The following is a 24,207-nucleotide window of genomic DNA, read 5'->3' on the forward strand; positions in this document are numbered from 1 at the left end:
AGTGGTTTCTGCCCCCACTGGACTCTTCTGTGACTTCTGGACTTGGTCCCCTTCTTCCACAAGTCTTCCTCTTCAGGAATCCAACGCTGGTTTCTTGCAGTCTTGTCTGGGTTTTGCATTTTCTTCTTTGTCTACCTTTTGGGTGATTTGGGGAAAATCCAGTATCTTACTCCTTTCTTCCTGGTCGCTGGGGGGCACTGTGCTACTTACCTTTGCTGTTTCCTGGTTCCTCCAGCTCCAATCTACACATCCCACTTACTTAGGCGGGGGTCCTGCATTTGCATTACATTTCTTTAGTATATGGTTTGGGCTCCCCCTAGGGTCACTATTGTCTATTTGCTTTTGCACTGTTTTCTATCACTTTCTATGCCTATTTCTGTTTACTACTGTACCTATCTAGTGTGTTACTTACCTTCCATTGGAAGGTTCCCTCTCTAGTTCTTTTTTGGGAATTGTGTCACTGAAATAAAGTACCTTTATTTTTGAAACACTGAGGGGGTCATTCTGACTCCGGCGGGCGGCGGGCACCGCCCGCCGGGCGGAGACCGCCAAAAGACCGTACCGCGGTCAAATGACCGCGGCGGTCATTTTGACTTTCCCGCTGGGCAGGCGGGCGACCGCCAAAAGGCCGCCCGCCCGCCCAGCGGGAAAGCCCCAGCAACGATGAAGCCGGCTCCGAATGGAGCCGGTGGAGTTGCTGGTGTGCGACGGGTGCAGTGGCACCCGTCGCGATTTTCAGTGTCTGCTTTGCAGACACTGAAAATCTTAATGGGGCCCTGTTAGGGGGCCCCTGCAGTGCCCATGCCAGTGGCATGGGCACTGCAGGGGCCCCCAGGGGCCCCACGACACCCGTTCCCGCCAGCCTCTTCCTGGCGGCGTTAACCGCCAGGAACAGTCTGGCGGGAAGGGGGTCGGAATCCCCATGGCGGCGCTGCTTGCAGCGCCGCGGTGGAGGATTCCCTGGGGCAGGGGAAAACCGGCGGGAAACCGCTGGTTTCCCTTTTCTGACCGCGGCGGTAATTGCCCCTGAAGCACCGCCAGCCTGTTGGCGGTGCTTCCTCCGTCCCCGGCCCTGGCGGTCCATGACCGCCAGGGTCGGAATGACCCCCTGAGTGTTTTCTTTCATTGTGTAAGTGCTGTGCGACTACAGGGTATAGCATGAGCTTTGCATGTCTCTTAGATAAGCCTTGGCTGCTCACCCAGAGCTACCTCTAGAGAGCCTGGCACTGCCTACACTACGCTGATAGGGGATATCTGGACCTGGTATAAGGTATAAATACCTTAGGTACCCACCACGCACCAGGCCAGCTTCCTACAGGGGGCATATGCAAGGTAGAGAGAAAGCATGTGAGGGAGTGTGAGAGGAAGAGACAAATGGCAAGTTAAGAGAGAGGAGGGAATGGAGATAGAAAAGGGAACTGAGAAATGAAGATGTTGAATATGGAATGAATAGAGAGATGATGTGAAGGTTGACTTTGTTACTTGCATGTCAGACCTTTCGATCCCATTTCCAATACATCATGGGCCTGATTACAACTTTGGAGGAGGTGTTAATCCGTCCCAAATGTGACGGATATACCACCAGCCGTATTACGAGTTCCATAGGATATAATGGACTCGTAATACGGCTGGTGGTATATCCGTCACTTTACCGTCACTTTTGGAACGGATTAACACCTCCTCCAAAGTTGTAATCAGGCCCCATATCTTTGAAAATATGGTGCTACTCTGCTATTTCACGCAATACAACATAGCAACTTCACCTGCTGTGCTGTGTTGTTTGAAATGTTAGTAAATATCTCCCTCACAGATTTGACACAGGTGTCCAGATTTGTCTTAGACCTTGTACAGTGCTCTGCTGCATTTTGGCTAGGGTCCAACTACAGAAACAACATGTACATATAGACAGAAAATCAACGTTTGGTAAGGAAAGGCTATTTTCAAAGAATAGGGGGAGATCCATCCAAGGTTCCACCCCAGGCATTTGTCTGGCAGGTTACAGTGTGGCACTAGAAGATTCTGGGACTAGATCACTTCAGTCATGATTATAGGCTTTTCTACTTGTGCTCTTCATTATCCTTTAACTGGAAATGTTTAAATAAAAACTTTACTGAAACACGGATTATGATAACATTAAGGGGGTTATTCCAACTTTGGAGGAGGTGGTAATCCGTCCCAAATGTGATGGATTTACCACCAGCCGTATTACGAGTTCCATAGGATATAATGGACTCGTAATATGGCTGGTGGTATATCCGTCACTTTACTGTCACTTTTGGGACGGATTACCACTTCCTCCAAAGTTGGAATAACCCCCTAAATTCTTCCATTCATAGCATCTTCCTACTAGCCTATCACACAATCAGCTGAAGTGCTTTTACCTCGGCGTCTGTTGCACTGCACAGGCTGCAGGGATTATAGCTGCATCCCTTACAGGGCTGGCTTTGATGCTGGTGTCAGACTTTGTAAGAATATTTGATGTGTCCCCCAGACCTCCTTCTTCAATCAGTATCACCCTCCATTGCTGCCCTTCACCACTACATAGAGCCACTCTTGGGTAGTTAATTCATTTTACAGCGCTACTCATTCCAAGCATGCAGGGTAGAGTAGGGTGCCTTAGTGAGTTATGTCACACACATATTCTACAGAGACAATGGTATGTAAGTGTTGAAACCAGTGTATTGGAAATTATACTTAAGACAATGGCCACTGGAATTGTGCGACTATGGCAATTTTTCCATAATTATAGGTTTGCCACATTTGCCACATAATCCATCACCTGCTGCATTATGTGCAGAGTTTAGCTCAAACAGTTCAAGAGTTACTAAAACACATCAACACATATTTCTGCGCAGTGGTAGGCCATTTGAAAAGGTTGACTGGTCACCTTTCTGTTGCTTATACCTATATGTGGGTGTTAAACTGGTACTAATGAGGTGCAACCAATACCCAGGCAGTGTTAAAATGTTTAAAAATGACAAAATAATAAAGAAATACTATCACAAAATGTGCAGCATTACACTGCATAATTTAGGTTTTCTTGTCACATAATTTACTCAACCCTGACGCATAATTTGACCCTCCCCTGCAGCATATTTCCAGTGGCCCTGCCTACGACAATGAGGACTACAACGTATAGGAGCCACGTCATCCATTCTGGCAGGCATTATACGTTGAGTATATAGTCTGGAGAAATACAAACGCGAGATTTAAAACATAGCATAGTGGTTGGTGTTTTTCTAATGAGTATTTATTATTATCGAAACGAACCTTATTTAGCAACCTTAGAATAATAAACTATTAGGGGAAAACGATAAGGTGAAAAACCCATGCCTTGCAGGTTCCATGCTGCTGTTTGATTCTGGTTCATGGCCAGTGCAACTAGAATTATGCGGCAGAAGGCCAAATTATGCAGCAGGTTTGACTAAATTATGTGGGAAGAAAAAGTCAACTATGTGGTGTAATGAAGCATATTTTGTGTTAGTATTGCTTCATTATTTTACTGATTTTTACACTTGTCAAAACTTTCTGGGCATAGATTGCACATCTTAAGTACTAGTTTAATCCTCACATTTAGTAATTAGCAAGACTGAACTGACCGGTCAACTTTTGCATAGGACGTTCTGCTGTGCGGCAACAGGTGTTGCTGCATTGTTAGTAACTTGTGAACCATTTGAGCTAGAAACAGAATCTTTTGTTAAAATCTGCTGATTATGCAGCAGATGGTGGATTATGTGACAAATCCATAACTATTAAAAAAACTCTGCAGCAGCACAATCGTAGAATTCCATTGGCCATTATCATAGATCACTGTGCTTTATTAAGAATGCTCTTATACACTGCAATTAACAAAAGTATCTCTGGGACAAAAACAGTAAACCACTGAACTAGCTACATAAACAACAAATTTTGATCTGGGTGTTAGTCATTGTGTTTTCCTGTAGGAACACTAACCCTCTGCAAAACTCAGGACTAGGCAAAAAAAGTTAAATTACTGGCACACACTCTGAAGTCTGTATCTTTAAACCTGCAAGAAGTGTGAAAAAGCATTCCTCCCCCAGAACTTGGCCCAGGGTGCGGATGCATTGCCCTAGGCCAGCCAGGAGGAGGCCCAGAACATGCTGTGTCTCCACAGAAAGGCCCATTATCATTCTGTCTCTAACAATTGGGAGGCAGACAGAATGACAATGGGCCGATCGCAGTCTGTGCCAGGTCAGGAAGGGGCTGCTGCAGGACCTTGAGTTTCACAGGAGTGCGACGTGGCCCCCTGTTCAGAATTATGGACAAAACAGGTCCTAGAGAGGGCTCTTCACGGACAACGGACGTGAGGACCAAATAATGGATGGTCTGTGAAATTTACCGACAAGTGGTCATCCTAATGGTGATAATTTCTTTAGGCTACATGGAGGGACCACTTAAATATAGAGAAAAAATAAAATAACTTGAAAAATAAATAAGGAGATGGAGTAGTCCAACTATGTCATCACTCCCAATAATATCACCATATAAGGGGGATGGCCAAAGATTATAGTATGTTTAGTGACAGGCAGATATGGAGCTGTATTGTGTGCAATTGGAACGTAAGGTGCATGGTACCCCATAATTAAAGGGGAGATGTAATTTCCCTACCTTACCACGCCTAGTGAATCCCACACCAGTAAGGGAATATTCATAGTCTGAGAAGATCTGATGTATACTTGCAGGTCAACCAAGTCATATGATTCAAACAATGCAAAGTTACACTTGGAGCAGCCCATACTGTCAGCGGGAAGAGTTCCGGATGAAATACTGTTAGCATGTGAGATGACTTTGAAGGTTTGATACTGTGGAGTATGGTAGAAAGTGGACTTTACTAAATCTGCAATTCCTACTTGTCTATGTCAACTGCAAAATTAGTCTATACATACTGGAACAGCCAGATCAAATGTGCAAGGTACAACATTGAGACGCAAGCTGGCAGTACGTTAAAATGCAAGTCAATATGCAAAAATGCAAAGTCTTTGGTAGTGAGTTAAGCAAGTCTAAGGCTGTTGCGCAAAAGGAAGACCAAATGTGTGACTATCTGCTCTCACTTGAGGCAAAGAAGACTTGTTCTGTGCCTTTCCCTTGTATTCAATGTTCAGCTAAGGTATGAGAAAAAACAAGTTACTTACCCGTATACTGTAGCTTTCAAGTACTGATATCTTTCATGGGATCACATACTCCAGTCATCCCTGGCAATTTCTGATTGGCTAGTGCACTTTGGAAAGGAACCAACAGCCAAGAATAATGCAGGATTTTCTGTGGCATTGCAAGTATTATTGGATCCCTCAAAACTATTGGTCTAATCATCCCACAAGGAAATGTGTACTCAAAGGTTTGTTCACTCCAAATATTTGAGAGTAGTTCAGCACCTAGGAGGGTGGTTGGGTTTTTGCCATCTGTAAATGGAAACTTGTGCTGGTTAACAACATATCTATTTATCTTTGACTGTTCTGAAACACTGTGTAACCTTCACGTAGATTCGACAAGGGGCTAGGAGACCACATAGAGTCCCTCTGTGAGATCCTGGGTTCAAGATATATTCTAGAACTAAAATACCTGCTATTGCTTTGAAATGGGAAAAAAAGCTAGATGGCCACAACTGTGAAGAACTGGTCTAAACCTACCTCCCTGAATCACAAAGCTGAATTGCTGTGAGCATTCCATGAGGATTTGCAGCCAGCTCTTCTTGTTGCCCAAAGGACCATTTTTCAGACAAAAGTCCTAAATATATATTTTAATTGCTGAGGCTTATGCTGTAACTGACCAGACATTTTTCTGAATATGTGCCTATATTTGTTATGCTTAATCCATAATCCATTTAGGGTCCTCTTATCTACACCTTACATATGTAAAATACTTAATAATAAAGATATCAAGTTCGACAATGGGCCTGATTCACAAAGTTCTTTCCTGTGAGTCACTGTATCATACTCACAAAAAATCAGTTGTAACTTACAGTAAGTCAAGAGGACACAAATACTTAGATAAAATAAATTGTGAATTTGACACATCTAGTCATTCAGGGGCATATTTATACTCTGTTTGCGCCGGAATTGCGTCGTTTTTTTTTACGCAAATCCGACGCAAAGCTAACTCCATATTTATACTTTGGCGTTAGACCCGTCTAGCGCCAAAGATCTTGGAGTTTGCGTCATTTTTTAGCGTGGACACCTACCTTGCGTTAATGATATGCAAGGTAGGCGTTCCCGTCTAAAAAATTACTCCAAGGCATATGCGCCTTATTTAAACTCCCGTGCAAAAATGGCGCACGGGAGTGGGCGGGTCAAAAAAAATGACGTCCAGCCGCTTTTGCGGCATTTCTTAACGCCTGGTCAGGGCAGGCGTTAAGGCACCTGTGGGCTCGGAAGGAGCCCGGAGGTGCCCTCTCATGCCCCCAGGGACACCCCCTGCCACCCTTGCCCACCCCTGGAGGACGCCCAAGGATGGAGGGACCCATCCCAGGGAATTTAAGGTAAGTTCAGGTAAGTATTTTTTTTTTAATTTTATTGTGGCATAGGGGGATCTGATTTGTGCACCCCTACATGCCACTATGCCCAATGACCATGCCCAGGGGACAGAAGTCCCCTGGGCATGGCCATTGGGCAAGGGGGCATGACTCCTGTCTTTGCTAAGACAGGAGTCATGTCAATGGAGGGTGGGAGTAAAAAAAAATGGCGCTAATCGGGTTGAGGCAGATTTTTTGCCTCAGACCGACTTGCCCCATTTTTTGACGCCCAAGCTCCATTTTCCCCTACGCCGGCGCTGCCTGGTGTGGGTCATTTTTTTTGACGCACACCAGTCAGCTCCGCAGGCTAACGTAATTCCATAAATAAGGCGCCCGCATGGCGCTTTGGAATGGCGTTGACATTTTTGACGCACAACTGCGTTGGCGCAGTTGTGCGTCAAAAAGTATAAATATGGCCCTGAGTTTCATTAAAATGTTCTAACCATATAAAGGAAGCAATGAGATACAAAATAAGCGGAACCCTTGCTCCCTACTGTTTGTGTGAGAAAGACGGTGTGTGTAAAGTAAGATGTAGGACTTTAAACAAATAAAAAATCAAAATAATTGCTTTGCCATGCATTAGGGGAAGATTTAAAAGAACTGCTTGCTAAATGAGGAATTAAATACAAACACAACAAAACCATATATGTGATTTCCTACTAAGATCCACTCTTGCTGAAAAACGAAGGCGAAATTTAAAACAAGATTGAGCTTTTTTCCCTTGGACCCACTCCTTAGTCCTATGTAAAATCTGAAACGGTTTGAAACGTGCAAGTCAAAATACAATACAGACATTGCAATATTGTCGTAGATAACCCGTTATACTAACAAGACTGCTGGATTTTGGGCAGAGTATCGGGGACTGAGGGGCATATTTATACTCTGTTTGCATCGAATTAGCCTCATTTTAATTTACTCTAACATGGTGCAAAACTAACTCCATATTTATACTTTGGCACTAGACCTGTCTAGGCCAAATTTATGGAGTCATTTTTTTGGACGTGAAAACCTACCTTGCCTTAATGAGATGCAAGGTAGGCATTCCCGTGCAAAAAACGCCATATTTATACTCCCGTGCAAAAATGCTTGCTTTGTCCCATTTTTTAACTCCTGGGTCAAGGCAGGCGTTAGGGGACCTGTGGGCCTGTGGAACACCATGGAATAAGCCCACAGGTGCCCTCGTCAGGCCCCAGGGACAAACCCCACCCACACCAGAGGGACAGCAGAGGATGGGGGACCCCATACCAGGTAAGTACAGGTAAGTATTTAAAGTGCCATAGAGGGCCCTGAAATGAGCCCCCATACATGGCACAGGGTGCAATGGCCATGCCCAAGGGACCCTGGTCCCCTGTGCTGGCCTTTGGGGTGGTGGGCATGACTCCTGTCTTTTCTAAAACAGAAGTCATGTGGTATGGATGGTTTTGCATCGGAAAATGACTTTAGGCAGGTTAGAGTCTTTTTTTTTTACTCTAACCTGCCTAACGTAATCTTTTGGTGCAAAACCCTCTTCTTCCAGTCCCACCCGACTAATGTCATTTTTTTTACACTAGCCTACCCTTTGCACCGGCTTGCACCATTCTATAAATATGGTGCCCGGCTGGTGCACAGAAATGGTGCAAGCCAGTGCTAAACTTAGTTTTGCACCAAAAAGTATAAAGCAGGGCCTGAGTCTGATCGCACACCGTGTGACAGCTGTCAGCCTAACCCTTCCGGCTAGCTAGCAGCACCTCACCAACATCAAGTGATTTGTGACACCCTATTGCATGACACTCAGGCTCCTCAGGGAAGTTGCGCTGGAACAGATCATACCCTTTTCTCTCAGTTATACAAGTCTCATACATGCAAAGACAAACAAAAGCAGGATCTTGGTTCAATATATATTTTATTGAAGCAACTGCATTCTACGTAAAAAGACATGAACTGTGATTATGAGGATATTGAAACACAGTATTATCACAGCAGTGACCAGGAAAGTGAAACACAAAAAGAGTACAACCATATCCTAATATCCCAACCTGTACTACTTAGTTTCCATATGAGAGCAAGTAGGAGTGGTAGCCCTAATCCGCCCTTCTGGTCCCGGGAAATAAGCCTAACCCTCATACCTGCGTTCAGAGGTGAGGAAGGGGTCTGTTAGTCGTTGGAAGTCCTCCCATGTAGACAAAGAGGCTCCAAAAGGTTTCTGGAGTAAATGCGACGAAATGTAGCACGAGATGGCAAGCTGGCTGGAATGTTTCCTCTACTCTGGTGTGGGCAGTGTGACGTTTTATTACAACATATCTGTTATTCTAAGAAGTGCAATGATGTGACAACATGTATTTTTGTGTGTCGGGTAGACAATGTACTCTTTGGACCGGCAATACCCGGTAAATACTGTATTGTGTACAGCCTTGGGTTGAGAACAAGATGAAAATGTTGTGCAAAGATATGAACAACAAATTCTGCGTGGAAGGGCAAATGATAAAAGAATAAAAAACATCTGCAATAAAATGAAGCTTTGCTAAAATAACAAAAGGAATAAAAGTGAAATGTAAATAGGTGAGAGGGCACAGGTCTCTGGCCCAGGATTAAATAATGTGCCTGCGTAAATGCTAAAATAACCTCAGGACAATATCATCAAGGAAAGCATACAAGGAGGAATGTTGAATTACTAGTCTAAGTCCACATCTACATAAATTTGATGATATTGTGAAAGTTTGTCTTGATAATGTTTCAGTCAACATTTTAAACTCGATATTTTGATACCACACTTTTGAGACTAGTGATAGTTGGACGTTGCCTCATGAAGGAAAATAAATCAGTTCAAAATACAATTTAATGTATGTTAAGCATGCCTATTCTTCCTCCCGTATAGTTTTCTTTCTAACGTGTAGGATAGAGTGTGTATGAGCCTGTCAGATGTTGTTCTTAAGAAGTCAACTAATGTGATCGGTTTTAAAAACTTAACGAGGACATTAGGTGAAGATGTTACAATAAGTCTCTAAAACCAAGCGCCCCGATCAAAGAAATATTGTAATGTTAATGATTATTAGTGATGCAGAACTGCTTAAAGAGAATAGTTTTTTTCTGTACTCTGGATGGCTCCTTTTAAAACTTATAGCACACGTGAACCGCTTCTGTGTCCCACCTTTCTGGTTCTCTGTGTAATCTACTGGTCACCCAAAAACAGATGCAGGTTGTGGCAATGAAAGGATCAGGTTCTCTCTAGCAATGTGTTGAAGGTTACAGTTAAAACCCAGACTGGGGCATAGTCGCATAATTTAATGTCTGCGTAGAAAATGAGAAATAAGGGAGGCTCCCGCAGAATGTCTTTGAATAGCATAGGCAGGAGTGGGAATTTGGATACAAGGAAGTGGATTTTTTACATAGATTGAAAACGGTAGCCAAAAAGTCCCACATTAAGGTAAATAACCAGCTTCATAACGTAACCACTGCCTCCTTCTTGTTACAGGGCGCCACATCCTAAATAATTCTTCTGTTCATCTCAAGAACTTTATATCGATGTAAAGAGAGTAGCATCCCAGCAATTTAAGGGGTCCCTCTGTTCTGCAGTAGCCACAGGTCTCCTAAATGCATTGTGATTAAGGCAAATTTGATGATCTGAGGTTGTGACTTTATCTAAAGTGAGAATATTAATGCCTACATTCTGATTTTTATCACAGAATCAGCACCAATAGGAGCAGCTAGCATGGTATCTCAACAACTCCCCGTCCTCTGGTTCATGCTGCTGTGGCTTATACATCGTCTTCAGCTAGAACAATGATTTCGTTGTTAAAGAGAAGCATGTTTCGAATGGAATTCTCAGAAACTTTGCTATATCCTACCGCATTGTGGTTTGCACTGATGTTGCTCTCCATGTTTCTTGATGTCCGGATCTATAAACTGACAGAAATCATTGTTGTCTTTTGTTTACTGATGTTTTTAAAATCATCAATCTTTAAAACATTTAATTTCACAATAAACAGCACAATCTCTGAATATAGCAATATTTTGTTTACCCTTATATCCCATACAAAGCTTATGAAAGTAAAACCAGGCCTGTGCGTTATATAAATTATACTCACAACAGTAGAAAAATTGACAAAGTATTTACCATACATTTTTGCATCATGTTTTGCTTGTGCGAGAATGGTTTGAGTGCAAACGTTTTGCTGACATTTTCAACTTAAACTAGTCTCCAGCCAAAATGCTGAGTGATCTTTCCACACACCTTAGGCTTTCATGTGAAAATGTTATACAAGATACAGGCAACACTCATTTCAAAAGCGTGTGTAATTGTGCACAAATTTCATTAACAATTGCAGAGAAATGCACACGTTTGTACATCCCTAAATAAAACACAGTTACACATGCCACAAGAGGATTATCTAAAGCAGCAGTAGTGAACCTTCATCATAGGTTTCATAAATCTTTGCCAGGCTAGTGGTGTGGGTGGTTCAGCATCCACAAGGTGGTGAAACACATAAGTTAGGTTAGCATTTGTAAAGGGTATACGACCCAAAGGGTATCTAAGCGCTAGGTGAGTACGAAATAAATCTCAACCTGACATACCAAAAAAAAAGCAAATCCTCCCATGACGACTTAATCTGTCCTAAATAGCCAAGTTTTAAACGGGCTAGCAAAATTCCAAGAGAGAGAGCCAATCCTTATAAACTCCAGTAGCAGCATGTCCCACATCCTAGCCGCTGACACTGAGAAGGCGGGGGGAAATAACCCTCAAATTCCCTGCAGATCTTAAGGCTCTCCAGAGAAAATACCAGGAGAAGGCAGCCTTCAAATATTCTGATCCAGATTGATGCAGTGCCTTATGTCCAGGCAAACTGCCTTGAAGCTAATCCTCTTCCTAATCGGAAGCCTGTGTAGGGCCCTCAGTCCCTTCCCTCCCTTCTTAAGTCCCTCTTTGTAAACCCAAGGATCAACCGAGCTGCCCCATTTTGGATCATTTGTAGCTTATTAAGGGAGTCATTGGCAGCACTTAGATAAAGGCATAGCAACCATCCATATGTGAGATGATGGGCGCCAGGACAACCAGCACCTTTTAGCTCCACAGGAATAACCGTAAAGATTTTCCTGAGCATTTAAAGTATCCAATGGCAAGTCTTCACAGTCTTACTGACCTGCCCCTCAAAGGTCAGTCCTACATCGAAAGTCACCCTAAGATTTTAGCCTCCTTCACTGGGGTGGGTAGAGGACCGCACACCACTGGCCACCAACTGCTATTCCAAATGTTGTGGTTGGCCCCCAAAAACCGAATCTCTGTTTTATCACAGTTCACCTTCAGCCAGATTTGTTTCATCCAGCTACTGATCTCTTCCATAGTGTCCCTAAATCTCTCTGCCACCACTGTCCAGTCATTCCCTAATGGCATCATGATTTATGTGTCATCAACATACGAAGTCACCTGAAAACCGTAAGACTTTATCAAGTATGCTAACGGCCTCACATAGAGGTTAAATAGCGTTGGACTAAGGGGCGATCCCTGAGGCACGCCACACAGCAGCTGAAAAGGGGCAGCTCTAAAGTCTCCACAGCTGACTATGTTAGTCCTTTCCCCGAGGAAGGAACCCAACAGTTGAAGCATCCTACCTCTTAGACCAGCCTTTCGCAGCCTACTCACCACCAAAGATAGTGAAATGGTGTTGAAGGCTGCTGACAGGTCCAGAATAACAAGAATTAACCAAAGCCCTGATCTACCTGATGCCTAATATAATCGGAGGCTGATGAAAGGGCAGACTTCGTACTATGATTGTCCCTGAAGCAATGCTGTGATAAATCTAGGCCTTTATTATTGCTTATAAAGAGGGCTAATTCCTTATTCAATTGTTTTTCTAACATTTTTAGCTAGAACTTTTACTACAGAAATGGTCCGGAGGTTTTTCAGACCATTAACATCTCCGCCTGGCTTCTCTTTCAGTGGTCGAATGATGGCTTCTTTACACCTCTGCTGAAATTCTCCAGTGGCTAGCACTCACTCATAAGGTAACTCCATTGCCTCTGCTATTAACTCTGGAGCCCTCTGTAACACTCTAGGGCCCCAAGGGTCCTCAGGTGGCGCTGACCTAATTTGCATTATCAGGGACCCGATCATTTCCTGAGTAAGTGGGGGTAAGGTGCTTAACGTGTTTCTATTAAGGTGATCAAGTCTCACTTCCTCCTCCTAGGTACTCTGGCATCAGGAAACTCAGCATGAATATTTATGATTTTGGCCCTGATTTATACTTTTTTTGCGCCCCATTAGTGTCATTTTTTTACGCAAAAGTGGCGCTAACTTACAAAATACAATACGTTTGCGCTGCTTTTGCGTCAAAAAATGACATTAATGTGGCGCAAAAAGAGTATAAATCAGGGTCTTTGTTCCTAAGAAAGACAGCTACTTCATCACAGAAGTCCTGTGAATTTTCCAGGTCATCTTGTGAAGGAGGGGATGACAGCATCTTGACTGTTTTTAACAGTTCATGCGGGACGTTTATAGCTTCCCTAATCTCCTGGGAAAAGAAGGCCATCTTTGCTTACTGTATGGTTCTCTTATAATTATTCAATATTCCTCTATGTTTCAATTTATTCTCCATGCTAGGATCTAATCTCCGCCTCCTTTCTTGCCTCAGACACTTTCTTTGGAGATATTTCAAGCCTTCGGAAAACCATTGCACCAAACTTTTACTCATTCCCTTTTTCAGATTCCTAATAGGTGCTACTTAATTCTGTACGGTTAGAAACCAATTAGTAAAGCTTGCTGCAGGTTCGGTCTTACTATCCTTCACCTTATAGTGAGTTCTGGCCAAATTATCCTCTAGCTCGCTTCCTTAAATATTGCCCCATTTTCTAGTCACCCGAGTCCTACCCACTATAAAAGACTTCACGGGCTTCTCAGAAAGTGAGAATAGAAGCACAAAATGATCCGACCATCTAAGTGGCAGACATTCCGACATTCGTATTGCATCACCATTTGTGAAAATCATATCAAGCGTGTGCGCTACCATGGGAGTAGACGTTTTCACAATTTGATCATCCCAAAGTCCTTCATCAAATCATGAAAGACCTTAGCATACTTCTCCTTCTCTGATTCCAGATAGAGATTAAAATCCCCCAAATATAGGAAGTTATTGATCGTATTATTAGGGCCTATTATTTGATCCCAATATTCTTAGAACTGGCCTATGGGCCCAGTGGGCGATAAACCAGTAACCCTGACAACAACAGTACAGTCTTCTTACAAATTGTGAAAGAACCCGCTTCACAGGCCTCCTTCTCTAGAGTCCCTCCAACCTCCAAGGTGCAGCCCAGGACTTGATGGAACACAATCGCCAAACACCCCCACCCCCCGCATCCCTTTCGGTCTAACCTGACAATGGCATACCCTTCTGGAACTGCCATCACCAAATCCAAACAGAGTCTTCCTTTGCCCGTGTTTCAGTCACAGTTAAGCAGTCTAGACTATTGGCTTCAATAAGGTTGCTTATCTCTGTACTTTGTTTGGACATAGACCGCACGTTGATCAAGGAAAGTTTCAATGTAATTATTGCCCCTTCTCGTCCAGCCCTCTGATTTCCAAAGTCCTTGATGGGGCTATTCTCCTGGTCCAAACTCTCCCATACACTGCCCCAGTCACAGGCAGAACAACAGAAGCGTTCTTACTCAATGTGGTCCCATAGACAGCATCGTACCTCCCTACTAGGTGGGCATAGCTTCATCAATGTCCCCCTAGAAAACATACTCCTGATCATACTTTCTCAGCAGCTTCCCTGGTTCCTGGCATCGTTCTGGTGCGGACAAGCACAGATGGGCTTGCCTTAGGAGCGTCCATGCATTGGCACGCTTAAATATTGCCCCCTTGATCATGTGACCCACAAGCAGCAACAACTAGCTCACAGCCCTTCTCGAGCCAGTGAAAAAACTAAAATGGCTGCCACTCCTGTCAGAATGGGCTCTAACATGCGCACTTAGCCTAAAAGCAAGAAATAAAATCCCCAAAACAGTACCAACATAAGTATTAAAATAGTCTTCACGCAAAATAAAAGTTAAAAAACATATTGCCATTCGGAAACAGTTCCACTCATTCTAAGGCGTCCACACTTCAGCACACTTAAATCCTGGCCCCCTCACCATGTGACCCACGAGCCGCAACAACTAGCCCACAGCCCCCCCCCACGGCCCGGTGGCAAAACAAACAAGCATTTGCAATGCACTAGGGTCCCGCATTTATGCGAGTTACAGCTATTAGCAGTTGTAAACTCCCAACCAGATTTTTCTTTCCACAACAGTGCGATAGCGCTGCTACAGTTCACTCATAGTGAAATTAGGCAAAAGTGCAATTATCTACGTAACCGGCAAAAGTGCAATTAACTATGTAACATCGTCGATGATATACAACGCGCTCAAATTCTGCAAAGCGAGATCGTGGTGCAAACAAAAGATAAAAAGTAGTCCACAAACCAAACGGACAACAGCGAGCCTCGCATGTTTTCAGTACTTGGTCACTGTGCTTGAGGAGGGCTAACCACAGGAAAAGGCATGAGGTATGCGTGCCTTCCACTAATGAAAGCAAGCAGACTTTAACAGGCAAGCCTGTGAACCAATGAAAGACAACTGACGTTAGGTGAAGGGGGTTCCGAGCCCTTTTCTGTCTCCTAAAGCGTTTTGCAAGCGAAACACATGCGCAATCGCATGCGATGCAAGCGAAACCCTAAAAGGCCACCACACCTCTCAGAACAGGCTCTAACAGGCCCACGTAGCCTAAAAGCAAGAAATAAAATCCTCAAAACAGCACCAGCATAAGTATTAAAATAGCTTCCAAGCAAAATAAGCGTTAGAAAACGTATAGCCGGTCGGTAGCAGTTCCACTCACCCTAAGGCATCCGCGCATTGGCATGCTTAAATCCTGGCCCTCTGATCATGCGACCCCAAGCAGCAGCAACTGGCCTACAGCCCAGCTGAGCCAGTGTCAAAACAAAAATGGCCGCCACACCTATCAAACAAGGCTCTAGCAGGCCCACTTAGACTAAAAGCAAGAAATAAAATCCCCAAAACTGATTATATAGTCAATATGGCCATACAGGAATAGAATTTGTAATTCATTTTACTCTACTTCTGTTTCGGGAAATGCCTTCAAGTGCACTGGCCAGTTCATTATGTCATAGACAATAGGTCTGAATAATCGTAACAGGTATACTTCAAGGGTGGTAACTAAAATTTGTGATCTCACGTAAATAAAAAGCCAAGGAGACGGGATCTTTTAAAATGATGGTTGTGGGACGCTATGAGAAATATATCTACAAACATAACCACTAATTGGCGGTTATTTGAAGACAAATGGGGACTTTATCACTTGGATTGATCTACAAACCTAATGATCCACCTGGAGTGCTACAACCGCAATTAATTTACAGAATTACAGAATATGCTATGGATTAAACTCCTGTAGCTGTGGTGGAGAAGAAGGTATAAACAATAATTTACACGCCACTGATCCTACTGCAGTGATTTTTCTGGATGTATATTTATCAATGCTTATTGCTAGGGTTTGTCTGTACTGTTTTTACAATCTATGTGAAATATCGACACCACAGCTGTGCTGATGAGGAAAGGTTTAATTAGCATGCAAGAGTGCAGGTAAGCGACCACCAGCACCTCACTCCCTCCACATACTCAAATCCTGCCTAGAACCCCAGCACATCATGACTCCATGGAAACATGGAGAACTCATATTACCAAAACCAAACACATTCCTCCCCTTTAATAATGAAAAAAAATAAACTGAATAAATAAAGGAAAATATGGTCATGAACAATAGAACACATCACTAACAAAGGTAAGTAAATAATAAGAACATAGGGCCTGATTGAGATCTTGGTGCAAAAGTTACTCCATCACAATGGTGACGGATATGCCATCCACTGAAATATAAATCCAATAGGATTTAATGGGATTTATATTTTGGCGGACGGAATATCAGTCACCGTTGTGTTAGAGTAATCCATCTGTCAAGATCTAAATCAGACCCATAGTCATAAACTGAAGATATCATTCACATGGTAACCTAACAATATCACTTCTGAAACAGTCGGGCAAACTCCTGGAAAAATTTAAACGTGCAGAACGAGAAAACCTTTCTGAACGTCGAACTAGTAAACAACCTATGTCAACAGCAACACCCATGCGATCACGCACTATGTCAACCTTATCATTTGGAATAAGTGCCTGTCTGTCTTTATTCCAGACATGAACCTTGCTGGTACGCATAACATGAGACATTACACGTACAGCATGTAATGGAGAAGAGTATCTAGACTCTCCCTTCTGAAAAACCCAGTTTTCTTTAGCCTCATCCAACAAACCACTCTCACTTTCACTCCATTATGAAAACAAACTTTGCCTCGATAAGCAGATTTAACTTTATTTCTAACATCAACTGCCTTTTCCAACGGGAAGGATCAATTGTGTGATGACTATCCAATCCTATTCAGTTTGGACTCCAGAACTCACGATCACAAAAGATGTGATATAAGTTTTTAAATTAGGTGTTGATCGTATAGCCCACAAAATGTCACTAATGGCAAGCTGCAAGTTCACCTTATTGACAAAGGCAAGTTGAAATTGATCCTTCCGCATGTTGGTGAAACATTCTACTAACCCATTACTCCCGGGATGATATAATGAAGTGCTGGTATGGCTTATGTTATATTCAGGTAAGAATTTGCTCATTACTTCGGACACCAAATGTGTGTCATTATCTGTCACCAAATTACTGGGATATCCTTCGCTATCAATCACTTCTTGAAGACATTCTATAATGGATTGCGTCTCAATATTATAACCAAAAGCAACTTATGTAGTCATTCAACACTAAGGTATACATGGAAACGTCACATGGGACTTTTAATGGGTCAGCAATGGCAAAACCCAACTTTGACCAAGGAGACATGTCAGATTCCACTGGAATTACTGGTGATGGCTTTGTGATTTCGCTCTTATCACTCAGAACACATTTGTCATAATCACGCACAAAGTACTCCACAGATTTGCTGATTCCTGGGCACCGAAAATGTCCTCAGACTTTGCGCCACATTAACGTAATTTATTTTTACGTTAATGTGGCCCAACAAGGCCAAAATCCTCGCGCCATATTTACAGAGTGTCGCAATGCATGCATTGCGCCACTCTGTAACCCTTTGTTCTACATTATGCCTGCGCCAGGCATAATGTATGCAAAGGGGGTGTTCCCCGTTAGTGAAGCCAGAAAAATGACATAGGGAAATCTATGTAATTTCCTTACGACATTTTTTGCAGCACTTTTAACACCTGCTCAATAGCAGGTGTTAAAAGGGGCCTTCCTTTCTTTATAACGGGGCCCTATGTACTCTGCAGGAGTAGCGCCAATATTTTGGCGCTACTCCTGCAGAGTACATCAATATAGTCATGAAAGATGAGGCTAATGCCCCCTACCCTGATCCATGGTGAGCCGTATTTTAAATATGGCGCACACATTGTGGCGGTAGGGAGGTGCTAAGGGGTGCAGGGAAAGTGGCACTGCACTCGGTGCAGCGCCATTTTCCATAAATCTGCCACCTGGTGAGATCTGCGTCTCCTCTCAGGAAAGACGCACCACCGAATCACAATGCACACTGGTACACTAACAGAAAGGTCACCTCCCTTCTCAGTAGGTGTTCTATCCCCCTAGATCTTCTCCCACTTTTGCTGGCAGCCCCTACTGGCATATCAACATGTTCTGCTCTCTGGCACTAGTCTAAATCTTCTTCCAGTCCATCACCCGCAGCAGAGCAGGGGAGCCCCACACCCTCGCCACGTTGCGCTTTGCCACCGTTGCTGCTAGTACTAACCAGATTCTTTGATACTTGGGCCATTGTACCTCCCCAAATGCATGTAACAGGATCCCTTTTGCCTCCAATGGGACAGCTAGGCCTAAGACTCTGTTCATGACTCTTCTGACCTTTTCGCAGTATTGTTTGATGTGGGGACAATTCCATAGAATATGGAAGAAGGGCCCCTCCAGTTCGCACCTTCTAGGGCACATTCGGGATGGGACTCTTGTTATATGATGTGGTAATTTGCAAGAATAATATGTTCTGTGGTGAATCTTTATTTGAACCAGTCGAAGTCTGGTGCATATTGCGACTTCCCTGGGACTCTGTATCGCTTCATTCCACTCCTCATTGTCAAGTGGACCTAAATCCCGTTCCCATGCTGCCCTCAAATTCACCAGTGGGTCCTGGTAGTTGCCTACTGATTTTCTATATATGAGGGAAATTGCCTTCTCCCTGTATGGGTTCTACCAAAAAACTGTCCTCCAGGGGTGTTGCTGACTGTATTTGCCCCCCTCTACAATGTGATATCGCAGTGCATATCCTAATTGTAAGTAGCAAAACGTCTCAAAACCATTCATGTCAAACTCGTCCTCCAAGGCTTCAAATGTTAAGTATGCCTGGCCCCTCCAAATATCACCCAGTTGCTCGACGCCAGTCAAGGCCCATCTCTTCAAGCCCTACAGACCTTCCACTTCCCTCAACAGATCGCTATCCTATGGTGCTGTGAGTTCCAGGAGTTTACCTTCCCACCCAAGGAATCTGGTGAACTCCCTCCATACCCTCACCACTGTTTGAGTGTGTGAAGGCAAAGCCTGCTCCAACTTTCTTTGGTACAAGTTAGCCAGGAAGCCCCCACGGCCCATTGCTATCTTATTGACTCTGTAGGCCGGTTCTGCCCTGTCCATGAAAACCCAGTCGTTAACCGTCAGGCCCAATTGGGAGGCCCAATAGTAATGCATTATCGTTGGGACTGCCAATCCATTCTCATAGATGCCCCTTTGGAGCTTGCATAAGGCAATGTGAGAGGTGCCCCCATTCCACAGTAGCTGTCATAATTTGTGATCGATTTTATTCCAGGGGATCTTATACTGTAAATTTTGTACTATTTACAGCAGCTTCCGTAGAGCCATATTCTTAAAAGGGCTGTGCACCCCAATAGGGTGAGCAGGATTGTCCTCTAGTGTGGGGTGTCTTGAAGAGGATGCTCCAACTGCGGAAGCAGATTCCTGTAAAAAAACACATCAAGTTCTCTGGTAATATAAATGCTTAAGTATCTAAACCCTTGAGTCACCAACAGCGCATTACACCAACGAAGTAGTCACAGCATATCCCCTGCCAGTAGGAAAACCAGCGACTTCTCCCAGTTGATACGGTACCCAGAATATATGCGGAAGATCCCAAAAACTATGGAGGATCCAGTCTATTGTAAGGTCAGGTTTGGTTACATATAGTAGCACATCATCTGCATACTGGCATAATCTTCTGTCACATTACTGGCCTACCGGAATGCCCCATATAAGCGGGTTCTGCAGAATCCAAACAGTCAGGGGCTCAAGAGCTAGCTCAAAAGCAATGAAGGACTGCAGGCATCCCTGACTCGTGCCCTTCTGCAAGGCAAAAACTGGCGATATAGTGTTGTTAACACATACTCAGTCCAGTTGGCCTTCGTACAAAAGTTTAACCCATCCGAAGAACCGTGGGCCAAAGCCAATCCTGGGCACTACCGCAAACAATATGACCATTCAACACTGTTGAACGCCATTCTGACATCCAATGACAACAGCACTGCCTCCCCATGTCTTGGATTCTTAGTTATATGCAAGATTCCATAAATGGACTGAGGTTTAGTATCGCCCTCTAAGTGGCATGAATCCCGACTGCTCCGGGTGTACTTTCTTAGATATGACTGTTCTAAATCTAGTAGCCAAAGCTTTTGCCAGGACCTTTGTTTCAAAGTTAAGCAATGAGATGGGCCTGTATGAGCCACAACAATCTTCTGGTGATTTGCCCTCTTTAAGAATAGGTATGATTGTGGCCATTCGTTGTTCTTCTGGAAGGACCCCTTCTTTTCTAGCTGCTTGGAACATCCGCAGATGTCTCCCAATCTTATCCGTTAAACATTTGTATAATTCTCCCGGCAGGTCATTTGGCCCTGCCGCTTTCCAGGGCTGGAGGGAGTGGGCAGCCCTTGACAGTTCGTCAACCGTCAGGCCTTGTTCTAGGGTCTTGCAGTCCTCCGCTACCAGTGTTGTGACAGTGATATCCCCCAGTAGTCTGTGCGTGACCTGGTTGTGGAGGAGTACAATGATTCATAATAACTGGCAAAAGTCTCTGGTACTGCTGCACTAGTGCTCTGTCTGGACCCCTTTTGATGCAGGATCCCCAGGACCCAAGTACTGCCTTCATCTCATCTTGCCAGCCACATCAATTACTTATTTGCTTTGTCCCCTATGTTGTATAAGCGACGCTGAGTGGCCAGTGCGTGTGTGTGTGCCTTATTCCCTGCCCATTTACCAAGCTTGTGTTGTTTCAAAGCCAATTTATGTTGTAAAAAGTGTGGTTCTTTGTCTCCCAAAACAAGTTGTGCCTCAAGGGAGACGCGTTCACTTTCCATAGCTTCACATTGCAGCCTCCTCTCCTTCTGGAGACCTCCGATCAAAGCTTGTACTTGACTCGTTAGAACTGCCTTAAAGGCTTCCCATAGAATACAAACTGACTGCACTGTGCCCACGTTGTCCTGAAAATGCTGATCTACTCCTATGCGCACCTTGTCTCTCAATGCCTTGTCTTTCAAGTACCAGGGGTCTACTTTAGGAGATAAATCCCCACTTCTGCTAGGACCATCAACCACCACCTCCACCAGCGAATGGTCCGATATACCACATGCCTTTATTGGTGCCGCACTGAAGTAGCCTGCGTACAATGTTTGGTAAAAATGTAGTCTAGCCGCACCATACTCCCATGGACCAACAATATGTGCATGTGTTGCTGCACTCTGGTGTTGTGTGCCGCCATATATCTATCAGTCCTATGGCTGATGCAAAGTCCCTCACCATGCCCACTGCCCTCGCTACTTGAGCGCCGGACTATCCATTGATATCAGGATCTAGCACGTCATTCACATCCCCCACATGATCAACAGACCAGGTGGAAGCTCAAGGTGCAGGGCCCCCAGCTTCTCAAGTGTGGGCTTGTGGCGTTTAGAGGTATATATAGGAAACTGATGTTGAGGGAGAGACCTTACCAGCTCCCTGTAAGAGTAACATATCTGCCTAGAGGAACTGCCAGCACGCAGTCAACAATAAGAGGGACAGTTTTCTTACAGAGGATCCCCAAAAGCATGTGCCACCAGTTTTTAACCAAATCTATCCAAAGCTGTATAGTGGTTACATCTGAGATGTGTTTCCTGCATTAGGACAAACTCTGGGGCATTCCTGCGTATGCATTGTAACACCAGTGTATATTTATTTTTGCCACCCAAACCATTAACCCGTTAAGTGCGGGCGTCGGCCACTGGCCGACGCCCGCACTACCTCCCTGGTGCGGGTCACGAAAAGTGGCCAACACCAGGGAGGGGGTTCGAAAATCGTCGGGTGCGTTGCACCCAATTATTTTATTTTATTTTTTTAACCCCTGGGAGACAAGGAAGCTCTTCGGTGTCTCCCCCCACCCGCCCCTTTGTGACAGCGTGCTGACGTCACAGTGCTGTTTTCCCCATCGGAGCTGGAAGCAGCCGTACGGCCGCTTCCTGCTCTGATGGGGAAAAATGCCCCAAACGGCCTTCCCCACGTTCGGGAAGGCCTCGCATGAAAGGAGACACTCTCCCCTTTCATACAAGGCCTTCCTGAACGCGTTTCCTGGCCCTCGATCGAGGGCCAGGTAACGCCACTAGACACCAGGGATTTCACTTGGGGGGGTCGGCCCCCCTCAGAAAACGGGCCGCCCCCTCAGGCCATATTTTTTTATTTCAAGGTTACTGTGGGGGGGCGCGATCGCGCAGCAGGGGAGATGGGCAGTGCGTGTATGTGTGGCCACTATGCAGGAGGGTAGCCATGTTGTGCCCCTTATCAGGGAACTTAAGTGAGCACTCCATCCTCCGGTACAGAAAGGAAAGGGGCCCACGTCCGGAGGAATGTGTCCATCTTATCCTAGAGGCTGTAAATAATTCGTCCACGGGAAGCGGCTTGGTACATTGCAGTGATCCATTCATCATGGGAAGGGGCTGTTGCTACGCGCCAGTGTCTTAGAATACACAATTTGCCCGTGGCCAGTGCTGTGTGTAGTTGGTGTAGCTGTGGTCGGAGAAGACCGTGCATATCATCTGTATCATGTAGCAATAGAAGGGAGGGGGCAAGAGAGCGTGGCAGAGGTAGAGTTTCCCTGAGGGTGCACCCCACCGACTGCCAGAAAGGTTGGATAGATGAGCAGTCGTGCAGGATGTGGAGTAGGTCGCAGCGAGGGTGGGGGCAGCATCAGCAGGAGGCGTGAGACAGTAATCCTGCAGACCGTAGCTTCTAGAGAGTCCAATACCAGTCATGTAGTGTCTTGAAAAGACTGAATTTCAAGCGAGCCTCCCGTGCCCCCCGATCCCTCGCCTCAATTAGCTCAGCACATCCCTCCATCTCGTATTCTATCTGTAGTCACGCCTGCCACTTATCTTTGAGAGAGAACAAGAGGGGGAGGGAAAACAAGTGGCAGTTCAGCAGGGTATGCATTCCAGATATGACTTCTCGAAGAAGACCCCAGGTTTCTAAGTAGTGAAGTACTAGGGAGCAGGAGAACCGGCAGGGGCATGCCCCCATGCGGCGCCTAAAGCAGTGCTGGAGCTGCAGAAAATGCCATGAGTGATGGGCGGGTAGATCCAATTCCTTCCGAAGATTTGTGAACTGTTTCAGTTGGCCATTGGTTAATAATTGGTCAAGACGCAGGAGGCCTTTCGATTGCTACTCCTCCCAGAATGTAGTATTTTCCCCCTATCATGAATCCTTCATTGCCACAAAGTGGAGCCTGGTCATGTTTCAAGGGATCCACTCCCAGTAAGCAATGCGCCCGCCTCCGCATGGCTCTAATCATGGGGTTGATTGGCCGAGTTAGGGTGTTCACTTTCTCTATCTACATGGATTGATATATCTATATATCAATATATATATATATAGTTCTGTATTTTTTGGGGGAGTTGTAGGGTTTCCTTGGGGGCCAAAATGGCCCCCAGGGAAACCCTGCAACTACTAAAAAAAAGTATTGCCCCACAGGGGTCGCCCTGCCCCTGCTGTTCATACCTGCACATGTAACCAACATCAGAATCAACTCTACACCCTCATCGGTAGACCCACCCTCTCCTCCCTCCCTCCCCTTTGCTTCTGTCCTCCCACTCATGTCGAACACTTCTAACCCTTTTCACCTCCTCTATCCCCCCCTCGGGCACTACTTATTCCTTATCTCCGTTTATGCCTATGCCTGTACTTATGATTCTTGCTATTTACTTCGCTCTTGGCTCTTCCCCCCTCTCTTTCTGTCTTCCCAATTGTCACTCAATTCCGTGTTCTCCTTATGAACATGAGTGCGGTTCATAACGCCGTCACCGCTGTTTTTGTCCTTGTAGTTAGTACTCATCCTCTCTCTACTTCCCTGGACCCACTCCGGCTTTCTATCGTACTAGATGCACCCCCTACATCTCCCCCACCTTCCCCTCTCTCTTCCTTTTCTTCTGCTCATATCCTGTCGACATTTACTCCTTCTTTTTCTTCTTACACTTCTCTTTCTTTCTCTCTTATTCACTTATTTACATTGTCTTTATCTCGTCCTGGTTTATCCTACCGCCCCAGGTCCTAGACCCCACCTCTCGCGGTCCCACAG

The 24,207-nt window shown here is 44.8% G+C and overlaps 1 protein-coding gene across 1 annotated transcript in view; it reads left to right on the plus strand.

Annotated features, from left to right (window-relative positions):
• LOC138304334 (uncharacterized) overlaps positions 1-10,511 on the plus strand; it is a 510,987-nt gene extending 500,476 nt beyond the window's left edge. Inside the window, exon 10 of the mRNA XM_069244299.1 lies at positions 10,192-10,511. Coding sequence (XP_069100400.1) covers positions 10,192-10,292 — 101 coding nt within the window. The 3' untranslated portion in view covers positions 10,293-10,511. The remainder of the gene's footprint in view (positions 1-10,191) is intronic.
• Positions 10,512-24,207: the final 13,696 nt, after the last annotated feature.

Source organism: Pleurodeles waltl, chromosome 7, assembly GCF_031143425.1.
Source record: "Pleurodeles waltl isolate 20211129_DDA chromosome 7, aPleWal1.hap1.20221129, whole genome shotgun sequence".
NCBI classification, from domain to species: domain Eukaryota; kingdom Metazoa; phylum Chordata; class Amphibia; order Caudata; family Salamandridae; genus Pleurodeles; species Pleurodeles waltl.